This window comes from Oncorhynchus kisutch, linkage group LG13 (genome assembly GCF_002021735.2).
Source record: "Oncorhynchus kisutch isolate 150728-3 linkage group LG13, Okis_V2, whole genome shotgun sequence".
NCBI classification, from domain to species: Eukaryota; Metazoa; Chordata; class Actinopteri; order Salmoniformes; family Salmonidae; genus Oncorhynchus; species Oncorhynchus kisutch.
The window spans coordinates 61,184,699-61,207,239 of NC_034186.2; the positions used below are offsets into that span (position 1 = coordinate 61,184,699).

Below are 22,541 nucleotides of genomic sequence, written 5' to 3' on the forward strand. Positions count from 1 at the left end.
GAGGTTTTACTGTACCTCTTTTTATAGAAAATATACATTTTAAAAAAGCCAAATGCTTTCACAGAAGATAATGCTCACATTTGCAAAAACCTACCCCTTGATATTGTATATTTTTAAAAGCCTATTTTATAAGATTGTTGTTTAATGTCCTATACAACCTTGGGCAGCAGCCTTGAATGTTTTTATAGTTATACAATCCATTATACCCTGGGTTAATATGGGCCTTTCCCATTTTTTTATTTTATTTTTTATTTCACCTTTATTTAACCAGGTAGGCAAGTTGAGAACAAGTTCTCATTTACAATTGCGACCTGGCCAAGATAAAGCAAAGCAGTTCGACACATACAACAACATAGAGTTACACACATAGATTAAAACAAACATACAGTCAATAATACAGTAGACAAATAAGTCTATATACGATGTGAGCAAATGAGATAAGGGAGGTAAAGGCAAAAAAGGCCATGGTGGCGAAGTAAATACAATATAGCAAGTAAAACACTGGAATGGTAGATTTGCCGTTGAAGAATGTGCAAAGTAGAAATAAAAATAATGGGGTGCAAAGGAGCAAAATAAATAAATAAGAGGTAGTTGTTTGGGCTAAATTATAGATGGGCTATGTACAGGTGTAGTAATCTGTGAGCTGCTCTGACAGCTGGTGCTTAAAGCTAGTGAGGGCGATAAGTGTTTCCAGTTTCAGAGATTTTTGTAGTTCGTTCCAGTCATTGGCAGCAGAGAACTGGAAGGAGAGGCGGCCAAAGGAAGAATTGGTTTTGGGGGTGACCAGAGGGATATACCTGCTGGAGCGCGTGCTACAGGTGGGTGCTGTCCATGACAGATGTCTCTGTTGTTTTCCTCATCAGTATCACAGGCTCAGCAGTATGTGCATTCTACATGGACGACATTGAGAAGGCTTTCAACGGGAAGTTCAAGGAGCAGAGGAACAGCGAGTCAGCCTGGACACCCGTGCCTGAGGAGCAGGTACCCAAACCCAGGTAAGACCAACACATGTGAGTGGGAACTTTGACAGCCTTCGTCCAGACATATTTACTTTATTCCAGTGTAAACACTGTCAACAAAAGTTTGCATCTACAGTATTATATTCCCTCACTGTGAGTTCTTAGTAAATCTAGCCCACTGACTTTGAAACTCCACTGACTAACTTCTGCCCCTCCTCTCGGTCTCACAGACCAGGCTGCTGTGCCGGCGACGGCTCTGCTGCTGCCTACAAGTCGTCCACGACCTTCCCCGACGACACCCTGACCTTCATCAAGAACCACCCCCTGATGGACGAGGCTGTTCCCTCCGTCAACCACCGGCCCTACTTCACACGCACAACCAGCAGGTAACTACAGCAACAGGGTGGATGGAGGGATGAAAAGATGGATAGATAAAAGGGAAAATTGATGGGTAGAAAACTTGGTCCCTTGTCTCAACATGAAAAGCCCATTAAATATAAAAGTTTGACGCAGTCAGGATGAGGCCTTCCATAACACCACATCAAAGATAGACCAAAAAGGATAGGGCCTCCCCAAAATTATAGATCCAACCGGAAGGGGTCTGTGAAAAGCTGAAAAGCACATCAATGAAAGACACCGTCCGGGTGTGGTCTACCAGACTAACACAGGAAATAGCGCCAGTGGCTCATTAGAAGCCCAGCCATGTAGTGGTGCTGAATGTAGAATGGGTGTCAGAGGGCTGTCAGACAGCCACCTAGCTCGGTCCCCTGCTGTGACTTACATGGTAAAGCCGAGCCAGTCTGACAGACAACCAGGCGTCTTCACACAGCGGAGGGAAGGCACGCTGTCTGTCTCACATCTGCCTCCAAACGTCACATCTGCTTCAGAACTCTCCCGAGACGAGCTGAACAACAGAACTTTAACGATGAATACCTCACGTTGTTGAGTCATTTAGCTAGCGTAGTGCCAGTCAGTGTGATGTTCTGAGTAAACAACATGTCATCAACTTGTGTGGGACTGAAGGAAAGTTGAGAGCAGCTGTACAGTGGTTTTACTTACAATAGTGTCCTGCGTATTCTTACACAGTGTTGTCACTTTGCAGTGCATGCACACACTCCGACAATAATCTTTAAATGCAGATGCTTTGTCTCTTCGGAGGTATCATTATGTTAACCCCCGAACCACAACCCTGTTGTTGTGTCCACCCAGGTTCAAGTTGACCCAGCTAGCAGTGGATACGTCAGCTGGGCCCTATAAGAACCACACGGTGCTGTTCCTGGGGAGCGAGGACGGCAGGGTACTGAAGATCCTGGCCAGCACCCAGCTCAACGCCTCCTTCAGCACACAGCTACTGGAGGACATCGATGTCTACAACCCCACCAAGTCAGCCTCCCTTTCTCCGTTCTTCTTCATCTACATGATGCAAACGATCTGTTTTATAATATAGTGCACTCCTCTCATAATGTTCACTTTTATTGGTTCAGCAACTAACAGAAGTCATTTTTTTGCCCGCTGTAAGAGCATAGTTATTGAATGTGATGCTTCCAAGCAGAGTCCACTGTAATAAGACAGTGATATGCGTTGTGGTGCTGTTAGTACGTGTCCTGAACAGCTTTTCAACTCCACTCTCATTTGCATAAAGTCTCCCAGGGTGCTGTAGTTGTCGCCATCCATCAGCATAAATTTCGGAAATAATGAGACGTGTTTGTCGTTTCCCCTTTCCTAGATGTAATGTCCGCGGAGAGGACAGACGGGTTCTGGGATTGGAGCTGGACAGGGAACATCACGCTCTGTTTGTGGCCTTCTCCAGCTGTGTGGTCCGAGTACCTCTGAGCCGCTGCAATGACTACGGCTCCTGCAAGAAGTGAGTGATACCCCGTCCATTATATACAGCTAGTACCGCACTGTTAACAGTTGCCAAGTGTGTGTTAATATTGCAGTGGAATTCCAGTTTTCATGCGTTTGCCGCTATAGAGGCTTCCTTCCCCCAGTGCTGCTATGGTGATGTGAAGTTACACATGTGTGACATACAATCAATCATGTCTCTATTGTGTTATTGACTGTACGTTTGTTAATACCATGTGTAAATCTGTGTTGTTTTTGTCACACTGCTTTGCTTTATCTTGGCCAGGTCGCAGTTGTAAATGAGAACTTGTTTTCAACTGACCTACCTGGTTAAATAAAGGTGAATGAGGGCAGTGAAAAGGACTTCCTTGCAATCAGAGCAACTGCTGGAGGGGATTTGTTTTGTCAGGGATGTTTTGTCCGAGCTAGTATACTCAATCTTGTGTCCTATTTTGGGGTTGTGGAGGAATGTCCCCGCCCCCCCGCCTCTACCCAACCCCCCAAGAAATACATTTGTGTTAAATTTGATACAGGGACGTAGCATGCTAAACCCTCATTGTGAGCCTTAGAGAAGTGCTCAACAGCATTTACGCACAAATTGGAACCAGCTGATTGGCTGCAGGCCAACCCACGTCCAGGGTTTCAACGCGACGACGAGGAGAAGGATAGGGCCTGTCTCACTTTAGAGGGCTTAAAGCCCCTCCATCGCTGGATCACTCCGAAACAGCCCAGCGCACCTCAACCAGGGATTAAGGGCCCCTTAAGCCCCATGATGCTTTGCAGGGGTCAGGTGTCAGGCCCATATCCTCCTCTCCACACTCTCCCCATCTGTCTGCCTCCAAATTAGGTTTGGTTGGTTTGGTCTGTCTCTCCACCTTACTGTAGCCTCTATCTTGGCACAAAGCAAAACGGTTTTTCTATCTCTCGCTTCTCGCTGCAGCTGCTGTTTCTATTAGGTTTCAGCAACGGATATGATTCAGACAGCAGAAACACATTGAATGAAATATATAGAGAAAAGAGATTTTGTGAAAAAGATGGCAAAGGGATATCAAAAGTTGTGTGAAAGTCTCAACCCTCTGACCTACACAATGTTCATAACATTTTCATTTCCCCCCTTTTTAGTTATTAAAGCACAGTTACAAAATGTTGTCACATTTGCAACTGTTTTGCCTCAGTGCTAGGTTAATGAGAACCCCCAGAAAAGGTCAGCTGTAACCCCACAGACCCGGGGTGATATTCTCAGTAAAGAACAGTAAGACAGCAAAACTGACAAGCCACAGGTAGGAAGGAGACATCGTGAATTTACACCATTGAGAGAAGAGAGATTAGACATGGTGGACCTTCCTTCCAGATAGACATTTTCTAATGAGTGGTTCCATACAGAGCTATAGATATATACACAGCTCTAGTGATCCATAGGTGAGAGGAACACCTGTGTCTTCATCATGTCCTGACAGGCACAGAGAAAAGGAGCCAGCAGGAATGCTTCAAGTCTCCCCTACAGATAGGGGTCATTACCTTTTAACTCTGACATGTTGTCAATGCCGGTCTGGTGGAGACTCCTCCACTCTCCCGCTCTACACGACCCTCTGTGTTGTAAACCATGTTGAGCATGACTGACCTAACTCTCAGTCCTCATCTCTGGCTCCCGACATCTCTTCTACGTACTGGCCTGTTAGTTGGGCTGTGTCACTGAGTCCATGTCCAAGACTGCCTCTGGCTACCAGACACCCGGGGGGCTCCAGACACCCAGGGGGCTCTCACCAAACACTGCTGTCTGCAGCCTCACAGACCAACAGCCAGTCACACTACGTTGACCATCTCTCATATTAATCTCTGCCTCTTTCTGAGCTCCTAGATAGGAGAGTTACAAGCTAGGCTCACTCTGCAGTTGAAAAATTGAAATGGCAGGTTTTTTCTGTGGTAAAATGACACCCTTGCCTGATCTGTTTTACTTCGTCTGGTGTGACTGTGGCCTGTGATGTTAATGAGACACTCCAGAATATGGGGGTGTTGTTAGGTGAATAGATATCACATGTCACTTCAGGTCATGCCTCACAGAAGAGTCTTCATTAAAATATGTATTTGGTCTCTTACTTTTTGATAGTGTTCACACACCGAACTCTGACTGTCTGTCTGTCTCACAGGAGCTGTCTTTCCTCGAGGGACCCTTACTGCGTGTGGCAGAGGACTGGGAGCTGTGTCACAGTGGTGCCCAGATTCAGGTGAGTCACAGATGTTGCGTAAGGACCACCCCACCACGCAGCCAATTATATGACAGCAGGTTAAGAGGCCAAGTACCAAACCCATCCCTAGCCCCTACTCCTTGTTTTGTTGAGTACTATGTGTCAAATATTAGTGTTGAGTCTTCGATCAGAAAAATGTAACATTACTGACAATTTATCATCTTCAAATGGCCATAGACATGACCTTGCATGAAACATACAGTAAATGAAGGAAGTAGCAGTAACTTCATAGTACTCTGCAATCTACTTCCTTGTATGCTTTCAATAATCGCTACCTAATCTGGAGTTTGACTTGCCCAGATTGTCAACGTGATGAATACGGCCTCTAAAATACAGTAAAAACATTGGTCTGTCGGCTCCATTTCACATATAGGACGAGCATCCATCTTGTTTATTTCTATGTGGCGGACATACATCACGTCTGCAATCACTCAGAAATGAAACCCCAGATACCTGCTTGGAGGGGCCGTGCGTCACTTGGGGTGGGACTGAAAGGCATCGATCAAAATGACCTCAATGTAATTTACTGATCCATTCTGATGAACTGGAAGGAAGCCATTTGACACTTAGAGCTATCGACTGGCTCAGCGTCAGCACCAAGCAGGGTGTGTGTGTGTGCAAACAAAAAGCCAATCAATTCCTCTGTCTGAGACTCCCTCCTGACCCACTGTCTTTTTCTTTCTGCACTGTAGCATGGAATCGAAAGTAATGCTCAGCTGGGTGGATTTCAATCATGTCGTGTGTACCTCACTGTCTTCCGAACGGAGGGAGGGAAGGCGAGAGGTAGAGGAGGAGAGGCAGTAGAACGTACTATTTCACCTCCTATGTTGCCTCCTGACACTCAGGGACTGGGCTGTCGCTGTTCCTCTGGTTTTCAGTGTGGCCTTAAATCACTTGCTGTAGGTATTCGCCTCTGCAAACATGGGCTGTAAACTTAGTGTGGATGGGTGGACAGGCATCACAGTAAAGGCAGCTGCCACTATCCTAATAGTCATATGGACTGCTTCAAATGGATTATTCTGCTGGGGGTCGACTTATTGCATATCCTGTGATTGGCCACCCATGGGTTTTATTTGCCATAGCTTCACAGCCAGACGTTAATGTAATATTCCAAAGGTGTGTATGTGTGTGTACGCGTGCATGCGGCGGCGGTGTGTACGTGCTGGGCAGGTAATCAGAATTGGACTGAGGCTTGATTTATCACATTTTTAACCAGCGGGACAGTACCATGCAGCAAGCCAATGGAGTGGAACCGAAGAGATTGGCAAATATTATATATGCAGTCAGTAGAGCTATTACGCTGTGCCTGCTCTGTCCACGTCAGAGAGAGAGAGTGATATGGTGTGAAATAGTCAGAACCCGAGCATGGCCATGCCTCCAGAACAGATGCAACAGCTCATAAAGGCTGTAATGGGGCTGGACCGGAGAGCAACAGGGGACACATCCCCCTTTACTCTCTCCTCCCTTACTCTCTCGCTCCAGAGGTGGCATAAATTCTGCCGGCTGCTTTTTTTTTTGGGGGGGGGGGGTGAATTGTTTCCATGGTTTCCTGTCTCTCTCCCCTCACTGTCAACGCTTGGGGACGGCGTGCCAAAGAGGCCAGTCTAGGACTCTCTCCGTGGCTATTTCTCTCAAACTCTCAGAATAAATAAATACATGAATAAAACAAACAAAGGGAATGGAGGCGTACAGTAATACTGGTTACTAGTTGTGGTCCACATACACGGACACACAATCACGCAAAATCCCCCAGGCCGACCTATTCACTCACAAACAAACCCACTCTGCTGTGGTAATACAACTAATGCTATCGGCTGTCAGTGGGCCCACTGCTGAGCATGGAAAGATAAGTGAAGTTATTATTTCTCCCCTCTGAATTCCCTGTTGTATTTTTTCACTCTTGATTTGCTCACTGGGTCTGTATTCACTCATCTAGGCCTGCTTCTCATTTAGATGTAATTTGTTTTTTTGCCGCGCCTGGAACGTCTGTTTTGTGTAGATGTGTGTTTGATTGCCAGCGCGAGCAAGTGTGTGAGCGCGTGTTTGCGTATGTGTGAATGTTCATGAGTATTTACATCTGTTCTTTTCTTTGATTGCCTGCTCAGTCGATACTGCGTCGTAGAAGATTCAGTGTCATTGATGTTATGTTCTGCTTGACTAAGGGGCCACTCACTCCACTGTGCATCAACGCAATCACATTACTCGCCAGGGGGAATGTATGATTTCTGAATGTGCACAAGCCTTTGATTCATAGAAGAAAGATGTCCAAGAAAGTGTCCAATGCACTGGAGCACAACCAAATGTAAATACATACTAGAGGTACTAAATGTGTTGCAAGAATGCAATGTTTCTTTTGCTGTATAAGTGGAACCAGAGAACAGAGTATCATCATGGATGCAACTGGTGGGGAAACATTATTCTTGCCAGGTGATAGCACCTCGACACATCCATTTGAACTTGGACATTAACAAAACAGTCAGCCTGACCTTGCAGAGACAAAACCAATGAAATGGTTTTCTTTTGCAGCACCATTTATTTAAGTCTTTGTCTTCATTTTGAAAAGCTTGACAATGTACCCAATTAATGAAAGCGGAGGTTGTGTTTAAATGGTGAAAGAGGAATGACACACACGCTGACAGGCCGTTTTGTCCTCTTCTGTTTTTGTTTTTCCTCAGGGGCGGATTTGAGCAGGATGTGGAGAACGGCTACCCTCACTACCCCGACAGCTGCCACGGTAAGGTGGACCAATCATCTGTTCTTAATGGCTCTCCACTAGATGCACAGAGCCATCATAAAAGCTCTTTCATAACAAGCGAAGCTTATCAAGTGCATTTAATTGTCCAAAATGATACAGAAAAAGTGATTGCCATACTTGGAGAGTGATAGTACAATGAAATGAATCAGCAACTCGGTACAAGTTGAAGTAGCCTGTCATTTCCTAGCTGAAGAGTACCCCGGTGGGAATTTTGCTCTCAATTGTCCCTTGCAGATGGGCACGTTAAACAAGCAGTCAATTATACATTTAACTAAGCACAGTTTGAATATTTAACCAGTACTCAGACTTACACAATGTACTGTTCTGTCAATATGTCTGTTGCTTTCCCTTTTCTTCTCTAGACGTCCTGGCGACCACACGCAAGCAAAACACTCTTGCTGATTCAGCATATGGTCAGTTGACATTTCTTTATCCTCTATTTTTAAAACTTGTCCGAACTGTTTGAGGTTGTTAGCGAACAGGCTAACGCTAGCAAAGCCTTGTAAGCAACATATCTATTCCCCTTTTTTGGACTTGTTATGCAACACGAGCAGTTCAGGAGAGTTTGTTGCGTAGAACAGCAACACCACCTCTCTCACCTCAACAGCTATCTTTAACATTTGAGCTATTGTCCAAATCTAGTCGCGACAGCGGCACCAGCATGAATGTTTGACAGGCTAGCAGCGCCAGTTGCCAAGCTGCCCACTTCCGTTTATCAAGGAGAATCATCATCCCTGTAACGCTCCGTTACTCCCCACTGCCTTCCCATAGAGCAGGGTGGCTACAGAGCTCAGCGGCTGGCAGCAAGCATATTGCTAGCTCTCAGCTGAGATGTAGTCTAATGTAGCATTAATAAACAATTACTGTGGAATTATCTTTGAATTATGATAGTGACATCCCTGGGCCATGACTTAATGATCGTTTTTTTTTTGTCAGAGAGCAGAATTGTTTACTGCTCTTATTTACGTAGCTCTGGTTTTCGGTTAGCTGAGTCATACAATTGGTGAACTCATTCAGGCTCACTTCTCTCAAACTTACTTGTCAGTCTAATTCAATTGGGAATCCACCATTTTCCCCAAAAGGAGTTGCTGGTAAAAAAAGTAATAATAATTTGCCCTTTGTCACCTTACAAATTATCCATGGGTACTGATGGTGGCTGCTTTTCCCTAGAAGTGATAAACACAGCATTGAGACCATCTTAGTGAGAGTTGCTGGCCATTATATCTCAACAATACCATCCATCCAGGGTCCAGTCCAGCCTCTATCTACTTCAGAACACAAGCAATACTTAGCCTCAGACCTCCACATTCCCACAATGCCTTTGTTCTCTGTATCCTCTCTGCTGGAGGAAGTGCCGCTCAGTGGGCAGTGGGACTAGATGAGCGACCCCACTGGCTAATTCCGCCCGGCGATTACTCCATCCATGCCTCTGTACTCTGTTTGAAGTACTTCACACACTGCCAGACTTCAGACTCAGACTTGCAGAATGACAAAAGCCTTTGATGAGTCCAAACTGAAGAACAAGGTTTCCCCACAATAGAACACCCCATAATGTTGAACAATGCCATTCTCGCTGGTGTGCATTGGTTCCTAAGTCTTCTTTCTTACTATTCCCCAGAATGGAACAATCCCATCCCATAGAGAAAGCAGCGAGAGACAAACACCCAGCAGTGTGGACAGTCAAATCATTCCCCATTGCATATTGTGCTTTTCTCCTTTCTTTTCTCTCTGGAAAGGAGAAAGCAATGTACACACACAATGTTGATAAATTGAACTAATAATGCAGCCCTGGAGCTGTTGTCTGGCATCCCAAGGCGGAACTCCCCCGGTGTGCCGTTTTAATTTGCCTGGCGCAGTTGGTGCTCTGACAGGGCACCTTATTCAGAGTGAAAACTATCAACTGGCATCGAGAGCGGGCCTTTCACTTTAAATCTGGGCTGGCACCCTCCAGTATGCTAACATTATGGCCGGCTTATTAGCGAAACATCCACATCAATAGCGGCGTGCTGCACACAAGGCCTCAAGGACATCCACTGTCAGAGAATTAGGAAGACACTCATGATGGTTGTTGTGATGATGACAGTGCTTTTTCTGCCAGGTCTCTCACAATACAGACCCGTATTGGATCCACAGACTCAGACACCGCATAACCCCACAGTACCAGTACAGATCCTAATTGGATATGTTGACATTGTCACATTTTCCATAAACATTGTCACATTTTCCATAGACCATTCCCTATGTAGGTTAGACGGTAACTACCTGTAAAACAGTTTAGTGAAGCAGAGATCCGGAAGTTGCTGTAAGTCATTATCTACCATTACCTCAGCTACTGGTATCTATTTCAACTCATCTGTCAAACTACTTAGTAAAGAAAATCGGACGTGAAAGGTAACTGTATATCAAAGTTTGTATGTGCTGGAAGAGTCCATGCACCAGCTGGTAGCGTCCACAACAACAGGATTTTGCTGTGTAGAATGTGCTGCAGTGCCAGGTGCAAGAGATTCCTCACTGGTTCAGTAACAAAGGTAGCCGGTTTCGAAATCTTAAGGCCGGCACTGCAGCCAACTCATGACCATATTGGCCCTGAGTGTTTTTCTCCAATGTCTCGTAATTTCTGCAACGTCTGAATGTTTTATCTATTAAGGGCATTAAAAAGTGGGAAAAATGTTGGTTCTAAAGCGCTGAGTCATGTTGCACCTATGGAGGAGTGCTTTACGTGTGATGTATAGGCTACCTACTTTATTTATTGCAGTCATGGATTCAGTTGAATTCTCTTCAAAGCGCTCTTTATGTTAATGTCCTCATTGTCATCATCAGCTTAACAGTAATTATGACAGTAATCTTTTTTTCATGCTGGATTTACATATATTTTTCTCCAAGGTACAAAGAATCCTTCCCTTGTCATAAAACAACATTATATTTAGGTGTTTTTGTGTGCTGCATTTCCATTTCACTAACGGGTCACTTTGTTACCCCTCCCCCACCTGCATAACAACAGGGAAGACCACACCCACAACAACCACCAGCACAACCAATCAGGTGGCCCCATTCCCTAAGGTGGCAGGTGACCCTGAAAGAGGTACAGGTCCTGATGGCAGTCCTCCAGTCCCAGTTGGGGACCAGGGGTCACCTGACTCTGAAGCAATCAGTGTGGAGATGGAGGGTAAGGAGGTGGGGTGCCTGTCTGCTGAACTTTGATCTGCACTGGATTGCATTGATGGGCCCTGAAGCTTCACTGCACACTACTAACCAAGATGAGCACTAACACTCTAATCTCTGTGTGTAGGACACTAGACATTTAACCATATATCCACTCACTTAATGAAGCAACCATGAGTTAGAGAGGCTTAATCACTTAAATAGATGCTGCATTGGATCCAATTAACTCTTCCAAACAATGTCCTAACAAAATGACTCCTGCATGTCTCCTCTCATCTCTTATTTAGTCCATCTACTAGGGTAGCTTACTCTCCACTGGTCACACACGACCAAGCACGTCTTCTCTTCTCACGCTGTCTAGAGCGCTGCTTCCTGAATGTCATTCCCAGATTACTCCCAATAGGAAACCAACCGGAGCTCCTAATATTCAGCAGGATGGGAAGACTGTTCGTTGATGCTATTTCCTTTAGCCCAGGCTCTCCTTGCTGCGCTCCTCTGGCGCCTTGTCAGGAGTCCATAAATCCTTGCTAGTGATGGGTTCCATTCAGGCCGACAGAGTCTCCGGCTGCAATGATGAGCCACTCAGGCTCAAATGAGAAAAGCCTGTAACAAATAAATAACCAGCAGCTGGCAAGCGTACAAGGGGAAACCGTAATAGAAACTTGGGCAACGCAATCTATTTCAGCATGGGCTAGTGTCGCCTGGCTGCCGGTTCAATCAAAAGCACGGGGACCTGGCTGATAAGGCGAGAGAGGAACTGTTCTGGAAGTAACAGCTTGGCAGTTCCAAGGAAGGCCTCTCTCTCTCTCTCTCTCTCTGATGCACCCACACACTGTACTAGCTATAGGATACACATATGTGTATATACAGTGGGGCAAAAAACGTATTTAGTCAGCCACCAATTGTGCAAGTTCTCCCACGTAAAAAGATGAGAGAGGCCTATAATTTTCATCATAGGTACACTTCAACTATGATAGACAAAATGAGAAAAAAAATCCAGAAAATCACTTAGTAGGATTTTTAATGAATTTATTACCAAATTATGGTGGAAAATAAGTATTTGGTCAATAACAAAAGTTTATCTCAAAACTTTATTATATACCCTTTGTTGGCAATGACAGAGGTCAAACGTTTTCTGTAAGTCTTCACAAGGTTTTCACACACTGTTGCTGGTATTTTGGCCCATTCCTCCATGCAGATCTCCTCTAGAGCAGTGATGTTTTGGGGCTGTTGCTGGGCAACACGGACTTTCAACTCCCTCCAAAGATTTTCTTTGGGGTTGAGATCTGGAGACAGGCTAGGCCACTCCAGGACCTTGAAATGCTTCTTACGAAGCCATTCCTTCGTTGCCCGGGCAGTGTGTTTGGGATCATTGTCATGCTGAAAGAGCCAGCCACGTTTAATCTTCAATGCCCTTGCTGATGGAAGGAGGTTTTCACTAGAAATCTCACGATACATGGCCCCATTCATTCTTTCCTTTACACGGATCAGTCGTCCTGGTCCCTTTGCAGAAAAACAGCCCCAAAGCATGATGTTTCCACCCCCATGCTTCACAGTAGGTATGGTGTTCTTTGGATGCAACTCAGCATCCTTTGTCCTCCAAACACGGCGAGTTGAGTTTTTACCAAAAAGTTATATTTTGGTTTCATCTGACCATATGACATTCTCCCAATCTTCTTCTGGATCATCCAAATGCTCTCTAGCAAACTTCAGACGGGCCTGGACATGTACTGGCTTGAGCAGGGGGACACGTCTGGCACTGCAGGATTAGAGTCCCTGGCGGCGTAGTGTGTTACTGATGGTAGGCTTTGTTACTTTGGTCCTAGCTCTCTGCAGATCATTCACTAGGTCCCCCTGTGTGGTTCTGGGATTTTTGCTCACCGTTCTTGTGATCATTTTGACCCCACGGGGTGAGATCTTGCGTGGAGTCCCAGATCGAGGGAGATTATCAGTGGTCTTGTATGTCTTCCATTTCCTAATAATTGCTCCCACAGTTGATTTCTTCAAACCAAGCTGCTTACCTATTGCAGATTCAGTCTTCCCAGCCTGGTGCAGGTCTACAATTTTGTTTCTGGTGTCCTTTGACAGCACTTTGGTCTTGGCCATAGTGGAGTTTGGAGTGTGACTGTGTGATGTTGTGGACAGGTGTCTTTTATACTGATAACAAGTTCAAACAGGTGCCATTAATACAGAGGAGCCTCTTAAAGAAGAAGTTACAGGTCTGTGAGAGCCAGAAATCTTGCTTGTTTGTAGGTGACCAAATACTTATTTTCCACCATAATTTGCAAATAAATTCATAAAAAATCCTACAGTGTGATTTTCTGGATTTTTTTTCCTCATTTTGTCTGTCATAGTTGAAGTGTACCTATGATGAAAATTACATGCCTCATCTTTTTAAGTGGGAGAACTTGCACAATTGGTGGCTGACTAAATACTTTTTTGCCCCACTGTATGTGTGTGTGTATATATGATGCTATTGGTTTCAGTTAAGGAACATCGTGGAAACTTCAGTAGAGATGCAGTATAGGTAGAATAGGGGTCAAGAAACTCTGGTCCTGGAGGGCAGCTGTGGGTGCAGGCTTTTGTTCTAGCTCAGCACCAACTGAGGTTAATTTGAGAAGAGTCTAGTTAGCTCTGATGTAAGTTTAAGGCTAGCCTTGAAGCAGGTTTGAAACATCTTTGGCACAATAAACAAACTATTTACCACAAGCTACAGTAATAGCAATTCTGAAGCACTCTAGAATTGCATCCCAACTGCTTTTGTTTATATTTTATGTAAGGCCTACACAGACGCAAATACAGGGTGACATGATTCATCCAGCTACGGATAGAAGCAATGTATTATATAAAGACTATGACTGACCAAAATACAAGTACAAGCACCCCTTTTGAGACCTCGCTGTTATGAACATTTCCAGCGATCATTTAGCTGCGGTTCGACCCCATGTTTCTATCAAGGGAGAACGCCTACCTCCCTGTAGTGTCAGAATGCTTCAACCTACGCAAACACACATTATTTAGACCCAGCTTTTAGACCTCCCTATTGTTTGTTTTACCAGTGTTACTTCCTGCTTAGCTTATTTTAAACAGACCTTCTCCGGAGTCGTCCGCATATTCAAATTCACCTGTGTGGGTACGGCGAAAAAACCCTTGCTAGCAGCTAATTTAGCCAACAAGTACAGGGAGAAAACTCGATAATAGAGGCAAGCAGGCAGGGCTCTGAAACTCATTAAAGCACTAGGAGAAGAGCAGAGAATGAACTCGGGCTGAACTTCTCTTTGCTGCTGAAGAAGGGTTGGTGTCAGTTCCTTACTCTTATTTATATCTCAGTGGATCGAGGAATATAGACTTCCCGTCAAGCCATAAATACAACTCAACTCTCATATCACCTCTCTTCTTGATTACGACAACATCAGTCATCCTATGTCGCTAAATTCATTTTAAGTTGTGCATTATAAACTCAAAAAACATGGATAGTTTAGGCATATCAACAATCCTATGCAGCATTCTCTTCAAGCTGGGTGTGTACATTAAGCTATTCATCATAACCAGGAAAATGTTGCCCACCTCACTAAAGTGCCTCAGTCACAGCTGTTGCAGCCAATTTAGCATAACTACTTAGTCATGTGGTAATGACACTAAATAAAGGTCACTTTACCTAGATCACTGTTTCCTTTAATTCCTCTGCCTGAATTACTCGCTCTTTATGAATTCTATGATTGACATCAGGTTTGACTATGAAAACACACACAGAGCTCTGTACTGTACACCTCCCCACGGGTCATATACAGTACATGCACAATACTACATCTTTTCATACGCAGCAAAATGAACACCTCAAAACATGCACTATACTGAAGTTATTCACATCATGTTCTTGCCTGTCTGTCAACATTAGGGGCTTGTTTCCCATTCACAGATTAACCCTAGTCCTTGGACAAAAAAAGCTGATGGTGATTCTCCAATGAGCATGCTTTTAAATCCAGCACTAGGCTTAATCTGTGTCTGGGGAAACTTCCTATATGTTTACTGTCACCCTCAGGTTCAGAGTGCTTAGTGTCACCATGACATTTTTATTATCATGATAACACAATGGAGACCAGAGTGTTAGTCAACATCAGAATGTTGAGTGTCCCAGTGACGTTTGGGCCCACATTGTACAGATCCACACACGCAGTTGTCCTGACTCCTAACCCCGACCCCTTACCCCTTTCTGTCTCCTCGACCCTTGGGGAATAGTTCTCTATTAACCTGCTTGTTTTTCGGTTGGACTAACCCTTATCTGCCTCTTTTGTTGAATCCTCCTCGCCTTCTCTTCCCCTTTTCCCCATATGACCTCTCTACCCAGTTTCATAGCCTATGACTGAAACTTTGCTTTGTGTGTTTTTGTTGCCTACAAGCAGTTGTTTCTCTGTGGCTTTAGGCGTGGGTTTCAGGCCACTGTTTGGTAAAGCTATGGTTCCTCCAGAGCTGCTTTTCTATTCAGACAGTTAATTTGTTTGTTTAGGTAGTTATGCTAGGGATTGGCTCTGGAATACAGTAGCTTTACCAGGTGCTGAATGGTGAATGCCCTCTATCTCTTTATTTGATTCCTGATGCAATTGCATGTAAAAATGTGTCCCACAATGCATGTAGTGCCATGCTTGATTTGATTGTGGATGATGAGGCTATCAGTACTTGAACTATGTCTGTTCCAAAGCTGTTTGAAATGGAAAATGTGTCTTTGAACTGTATTATCGCTCATGTTTTGACAGATAATATCTTGGTTTTCAAAGTCAGTGTTGAGTGATGTACTGTACTGAGATATTATGGCAAATTGGTCTCTACTTGCCAGGTTCTAAGGTATTGTATGTTATTTGTAATGCGGGATACCTGGAGAAAATGGATGGCCTTCCCTTCAGTAAAATATATATTTATCCGACCCTCCCTGAATGCTTGGAGAAAAAACAAACAAGTGACCCTCCGCAATACCCCGAATAATAATTAAAATATTAAGTGGATATCAAGAAACATGCCTAGCGTTTACCCTCACTCCAAAGACAGACGAGAGCCTTAGATACTGTATGCAGTTATAGAAACTGTTCTTCATTTCGTAAGCATCACAATGCAAAGTAGCCAGAAGGTTGTGGATTTGCAAACCACCATGGATAAGGGGGGGGGGGGGGGGTGAAAAGATATCCATTATAATAAAAGCACTACATGAATCTATCCTCTTATTTGCGGTCTGCGAAGAAAATTGCCTTTTATAATGCATTTCTATGCAAGAAAATGACCAGAGACCAGCAGAATATTTTTTTTTATACCACCATCGAGCATGACAACGAATGAGCACATGCTGAAGCACCGGATTTCTATTCAGGCTATTGTTAAAAAATTGGATATATTGGCCTCCCGAGTGGCGCAGTGTCTAAGGCACTGCACCGCAGTGCTTGAAGCATCACTACAGCCCCGGGTTCGATCCCAGGCTGTGTCACAGCCGGCTGTGACCAGGAGACCCATGAGGCGGCGCACAATTGGCCCAGCATCGTCCGGGTTAGAGGAGGGTTTGGCCAGCTGGGATTTCCTTGGCCCATCGCGCTCTAGCGACTCCTTGAGGTGGGCCAGGTTCCTGCAAGCTGACTATGGTCCCCAGTTGGACGGTGTTTCCTCCGACGCATTGGTGCGGCTGGCTTCCGGGTTAAGCGAGCAGTGTGTCAAGAAGCATTGTGGCTTGTTTTGTAGGATGCATGGCTCTAGACCTTCGCCTCTTCCGAGTCCGTAGGGGAGTTGCAGAGATGGGACAAGACTGTAACTACCAATTTGGATATCATGAAAAAGGGGTAAAAGTACCACAAAAAAAGAGGATAGTCTAAGTTTGGAACAATGCTAAAGTATATCAACTGTTCAAATGTATTGCAACAGAACCAGATACAACGGAAGTATCTGATCATCAATGAATAAGAGAAAAAGCCATTTATTGTTTCATTGTTTATACCTGCCACATAACAGGTAGGCCTATATGCACTTGTAAAAATAATAATAATCATCATTTGGGAAACTATCATTTACTAATTTATTGTATTTTATTCCATGATATTGTTGTTACACTAAACCCTCCTGACTGAAATTGAAAAAGCATGACGCTCCCCCATTTTCCTCCAATAACTATTGTGTACATTTCGATCTCTCCATTCGTGCCATTTTTATTTTTTATTTTTACCAGTATTCAACACAAGTCTTCTCAGTGAAACCTATTGATGCTCTACATGCATCAGCACACTTCTAATACAATGCCATGTTCATTAGCACTATTTTTCAATTGGAGTGAACCAGTTACATTACAGCGTATCATATTACCTTGTGTGTGCATAAATCAAGCTGCATCCAATTGGTTGGGCACTGATGTGTAATATTATGCATATTCTTAATAATGAGAATACATGATTGAACTCATTCACACGATCACCCAGACCCCCTCTCGCACACACCACACACACGAACACAGAGCGTTAACTCTGTTCATCATTACCCAAGCATCAGCTATTTGAACTGTCAAAGTACTCCGAATTTTAGTTAGCAGACTCCTGTTCGTGTCTAATTTTGAAAACACTCTCAGTGCTTGGAGTGTTGCAGCCGATGATTTGTTGTTGTGTTTTCCATGGCAGAAAATACATCTCTGGCATTAGTTGGGGTTAATGGTTGCCTGCGAAGCCTGGGGCCATTTTGACTCATTGCGGCACTATGGAATGAAGTACCCTTTAATGGAACTATTACATTCTCCCCTCAGCTGTAGAGAAACAGAAACTAATTAGGCTATTTTGGAACATCTTTACTTGACGCAGATATAGAACTCAGGAGTCGTTTCCCATGCTTAGCTACAGTGCCTTCAGAAAGTATTCACACCCCTTGACTTTTTCAACATTTTGTTGTTACAGCCTGATTTTTCAAATGGATTAAATTGAGATTTTTGGTTCTGTGTCAGTAGAATTGTGTTTTTCAAAATGTTTATAAATTCATACATTTTAAAGCTTTTCATATTTAATGACTGGGGAGTTTTTCAGGATAAAAAAGAAACGGAATGGAGCTAAGCAAGGCAAAATTCTAGTCTGGTTCAGTCTGCTTTCCACCAGACACTGGGAGATTAATTAACCTTTCAGCAGGACAATAACCTGAAACATAAGGCCAAATCTACACTGGAGTTGCTTACCAAGAAGACAGTGAATATTCCTGAGTGGTCACGCTACTGTTTTGACTTAAATCTACTTGAAAATCTATGGCAAGACCTGAAAATTGTTGTCTAGCAACAATCAACAACCATTTTGACAGAGCTTGAAGAATTATGAAAACAATTATGGGCAAATGTTGCACAATCCAGGTGTGGAAAGCTCTTAGAGACTTACCCAGAAAGACTCAGATCTGTAATCGCTGCCAAAGGTGCTTCTACAAAGTATTGACTCAGGGGTGTGAATACTAAATAAATTAGATATTTCTGTTTTTCATTTTCAATACATTTTGCACACTTCTAAAAACATGTTTCCACTTTGTCATTTTTGGGTATTGTGTGTAGATGGATAAGAAAAATAATACGTTTGATCCATTTTGAATTCCGGCTATAACACAACATTCAAAAGGCACTCACACATCTGAGCAATCTTTTTTTGCAGGTGCATGGTAACAGTTGAACAAGATGAAGGAAAAAGGAAATAGCAGAGCTCTGACGAAGGCCGTGAGGCCGATACATAAGATTATTAAAGATCAGTGATACTATCAAGAGCAGTGTGCGGTTTCCTTTTTTCCTTCAGGCTATAACACAACAACATGTGGAATAAGTCCATCGGTAGCAATACTTTCTGAAGGCACTGTAAGTGTGATCTTGAGCAGTGAACTTTTCCATTGTGTCAGTAATCTTTAAAGGGATAGTTCACTCTGAAAACAACATTGGAATTGTCCCAAAGTCGAGCTGTCTATATTCCACACAATAGTTAGGCATCAGCAATCAGGATTACCATAAACACTGTAGTGTCCCAGTTCAATAATCGGTTGATGTCCAGTTTATCCAAAATCCCTGATGCTCAAGACCATCCATTTGGCCATCAACACTGCAGATGGCTAGCTGATTCTATGGTGCACATGCTGTAGAATAAAAACACAGCTAGACTCTGAAACACTGCTTAGGTATGTACAGTAGTAGTTCAGTTGGAGCTAAATGAATCTGTATGATTTTATATAACTATCGGTTTTAAGCATCTCAGAGAAGGGTTAGACTTGAGTCAAAGGTGAAAACTTCTGCTTTCCTTGTTTGTGTTTCACTTCTTTTGTTTTTGTTTGTTTTGGAGCCATTTAATCACCTGCTGAAATAGCACTTCACACTCCAGAATCGACACGTTCTCAACTTTGGCTCCTCGCGCAACCCATACCTAATTAGTGAAACGCAGAACAGACTCCAGGTTGCGTATAGCTTTAGCTTAGTTACATAATGCACATCCTTGTCTATTTTTACCATTATGGATATAATCGCTCAGTGTTTCTCTCATGCAGCGCTATGAGAGCGTCAAGCGGGGGCCTTCTACGTACCAAAACACAGCTGCTTCTGAGAGCGAGGCTTCAAAACCCACCAGGCTGACAATCTGTCACTCACTTTGACACATCTCTCTCTCCATCATCATCTCCCAGCCTCCCCCTTACAATCTGCTCCCTGCACATTCTTTCTCACACTCTATTTCTGTCACTTTTTGTCCCCAGCTTTCTGCCACATTCTATATCATTTTATTTTCTCTAGTTCTCTTGCTCATCTTTTTTCTGTCCTGTTCCACTCTCTCTCTTTTCTGTTGCCTGGCAGTTTCTTACTGAAGTTATATTTTCTCTCCCTACTGTATCTCTCTCTCTCTCTCTCTCCGTCTCTCATCCTGTTGAGCATGAATACATCCAGCTGCCCCCTCCCTTTCTGTCACCATTTCTCTCCTCCTTCCCTCCTGTCCACTCTCAACCATATGTGTGTTACCCTTTTAGAAGACCTGAGAGTTCTTAATGTGTGTGTGTGTTCCTGTTCTTCACGCATTACACGTATAGTACGCCTCTGTTCAATCATGCTGAACCCACACTTTGGCTAAAGATAGTGTGACAACTGAGAAAAACAAACATGGAAAAACACTCAGTTATTAACATTATATAAACCATTGAGAGGAGGTTGTTATTGTTGCTTTGAGTAGCTTCAATTATCCTGCGGCACCACAACTTTATGTAACACACCTATATTTTACAAACATTTTTATGCGACCTCTACCACTACACAGGTGCAGGCAACTCCAATTAATGGTCACATGTTACTTTAAAGCAAAGCTCTCAAACCTTTTTGTCTCACCTCTTTATCAGAGGTGTCATACAATATTGGGTCATAAAATGATTCATTTGACCCTTTTTGAAGGTATTTTCTTTCAACACTGTATTGAGGCAATGCATTACTGTTGGCCTGCATGATATGCCTCCTGTGTGCCATCTAGCAGCACACCAGTCTCCCACATGCCATGATTCAGTGGGTATTCATTTCACTGTGACCATGCCACCATATGTCACGCATACGGCCCGATTGAGTCATCCGCCCCAGCCCCAAACGTGTTGTGACAGGTTGTGCGTGGGGTTGGAGATCTGTGTACCTCCGCTGTGCATTTCCCCACTGTGGCTCTTGACTCATAACTCCTCGGCCATGTGGAACCCTTCAATAGTCATAGGGTCCTGGTCAGGGGGCCCAGATGAGTCACAGAGCTGGGAGCCACAGGGAGGCTGGGGGAATCCACACAGAGACATGGGCATCCTGACCTGTATTATTCATAAAACACCCATACTGCCTCGGCTCACTGACACACTGACCTAGGACAGATAGGATAAATGAAGCACCGCCATGCCAAATTGGATGCAGTCTATCACAGTGCCATCCGTTTTGTCACCAAAGCCCCATATACTACCCACCATTGCGACCTGTGAACTCTCGTTGGCTGGCCCACGCTTCATACTCATCGCCAAACACACTGGCTCCAGGTCATCTATAAGTCCTTGCTAGGTAAAGTCCTGCCTTATATCAGCTCACTAGTCACCATAGCAGCACCCACCCGTAGCACACGCTCCAGCAGGTATATCTCACTAGTCACCCCCAAAGCCAATTCCTCCTTTGGCCGCCTTTCCTTCCAGTTCTCTGCTGCCAATGACTGGAACAAACTGCAAAAATCACTGAAGCTGGGGACTCATATCTCCCTCACTAGCTTTAAGCACCAGCTGTCAGAGCAGCTCACAGATCACTTCACCTGTACATAGCCCATCTATAAATAGCCCATCCAACTACCTCATCCCCATACTGTATTTATTTATGTATCTTGCTCCTTTGCACCCCAGTATCTCTACTTGCACATTCATCTGCACATCAATCACTCCAGTGTTTAATTGGTATATTGTAATCACTTCGCCACCATGGCCTATTAATTGCCTTACCTCCCTTATCTTACCTCATTTGCACACACTGGCATATAGACTTTTTCTACTGTATTATTGAATGTATGTTTGTTTATTCCATGTGTAACTCTGTGTTGTTGTATGTGTCGAACTGCTTTGCTTTATTCTTGGCCAGGTCGCAGTTGTAAATGAGAACTTGTTCTCAACTAGCCTACCTGGTTAAATAAAGGTGAACATTTAAAAAAAAAAATAATAATAATTACGCCATAGAAATACAATGGATATAGCACTTGAATGGATAGAACTTACGATTTCAAAGCAGCACGTCAAACATATTCTGTGAATTTAACTTTATCGCCAGGAGAATGTGATAGTACAGTATATTGCATCTCTCTATAGGGGAATGGCACCCAGTATTCTACTTACTGATGTAGAGCAAATGGCCAAATTGATAGTGATAGAGAGCTTTGCAGTGCTCTAAAAGCCTTTACTTCCTGATAGCGCTGGGGGAGCGACAGGGAGCAGACACTTTTCCTGTAACTTTGTGACCTACATATAACTTTCCATCAACGCCAGGTAACGAGACACTCGTGTCGCAGCTACTTCAAGACCGAGGAACGAAGTCTTGTTTGATGCTAATTCTGCCGCATATTCTCTCTGTTTGTATTAAGAGGCTGTCAGAGAAAAACGGTAATGGTGACAAGTACCCTTTAGAGTTACTAGCAGTGCCAGGAGCTTCAAGGCTGATGCCTGTGCTCCTCTATTGACACATCGAGGTTTTCCCCGTTGTGCTTTTGCTACTTTTATACATTCATGATGAGTTTGTGCTTGAAGCTGCAGTGGAGCTTTGTTACTCATTTCCTCAGCCTACAATGTGTGCACTGCATACCTGTTCTCCACATACAGTATATACCTAAAGACATACTGTGTGTGTACCTGTTCTCCACATACAGTATATACCTAAAGACATACTGTGTGTGTACCTGTTCTCCACATACAGTATATACCTAAAGACATACTGTGTGTGTACCTGTTCTCTACATACAGTATATACCTAAAGACATACTGTGTGTGTACCTGTTCTCTACATACAGTATATACCTAAAGACATACTGTGTGTGTACCTGTTCTCTACATACAGTATATACCTAG

General features: G+C 43.8%; 1 protein-coding gene across 6 annotated transcripts in view; it reads left to right on the top strand.

Annotated features, from left to right (window-relative positions):
• sema6cb (semaphorin 6Cb) overlaps positions 1-22,541 on the top strand; it is a 153,477-nt gene that overhangs the window by 125,191 nt on the left and 5,745 nt on the right. For 5 of the 6 annotated variants that reach the window (XM_020498057.2, XM_020498055.2, XM_020498056.2 and 2 more), the window contains 8 exons: positions 864-995; positions 1,190-1,345; positions 2,169-2,342; positions 2,686-2,823; positions 4,952-5,029; positions 7,726-7,784; positions 8,168-8,218; positions 10,807-10,971. In XM_020498057.2, coding sequence (XP_020353646.2) covers positions 864-995; positions 1,190-1,345; positions 2,169-2,342; positions 2,686-2,823; positions 4,952-5,029; positions 7,726-7,784; positions 8,168-8,218; positions 10,807-10,971 — 953 coding nt within the window. The remainder of the gene's footprint in view (positions 1-863; positions 996-1,189; positions 1,346-2,168; positions 2,343-2,685; positions 2,824-4,951; positions 5,030-7,725; positions 7,785-8,167; positions 8,219-10,806; positions 10,972-22,541) is intronic. The other variant, XM_020498060.2, reaches the window with a different exon arrangement.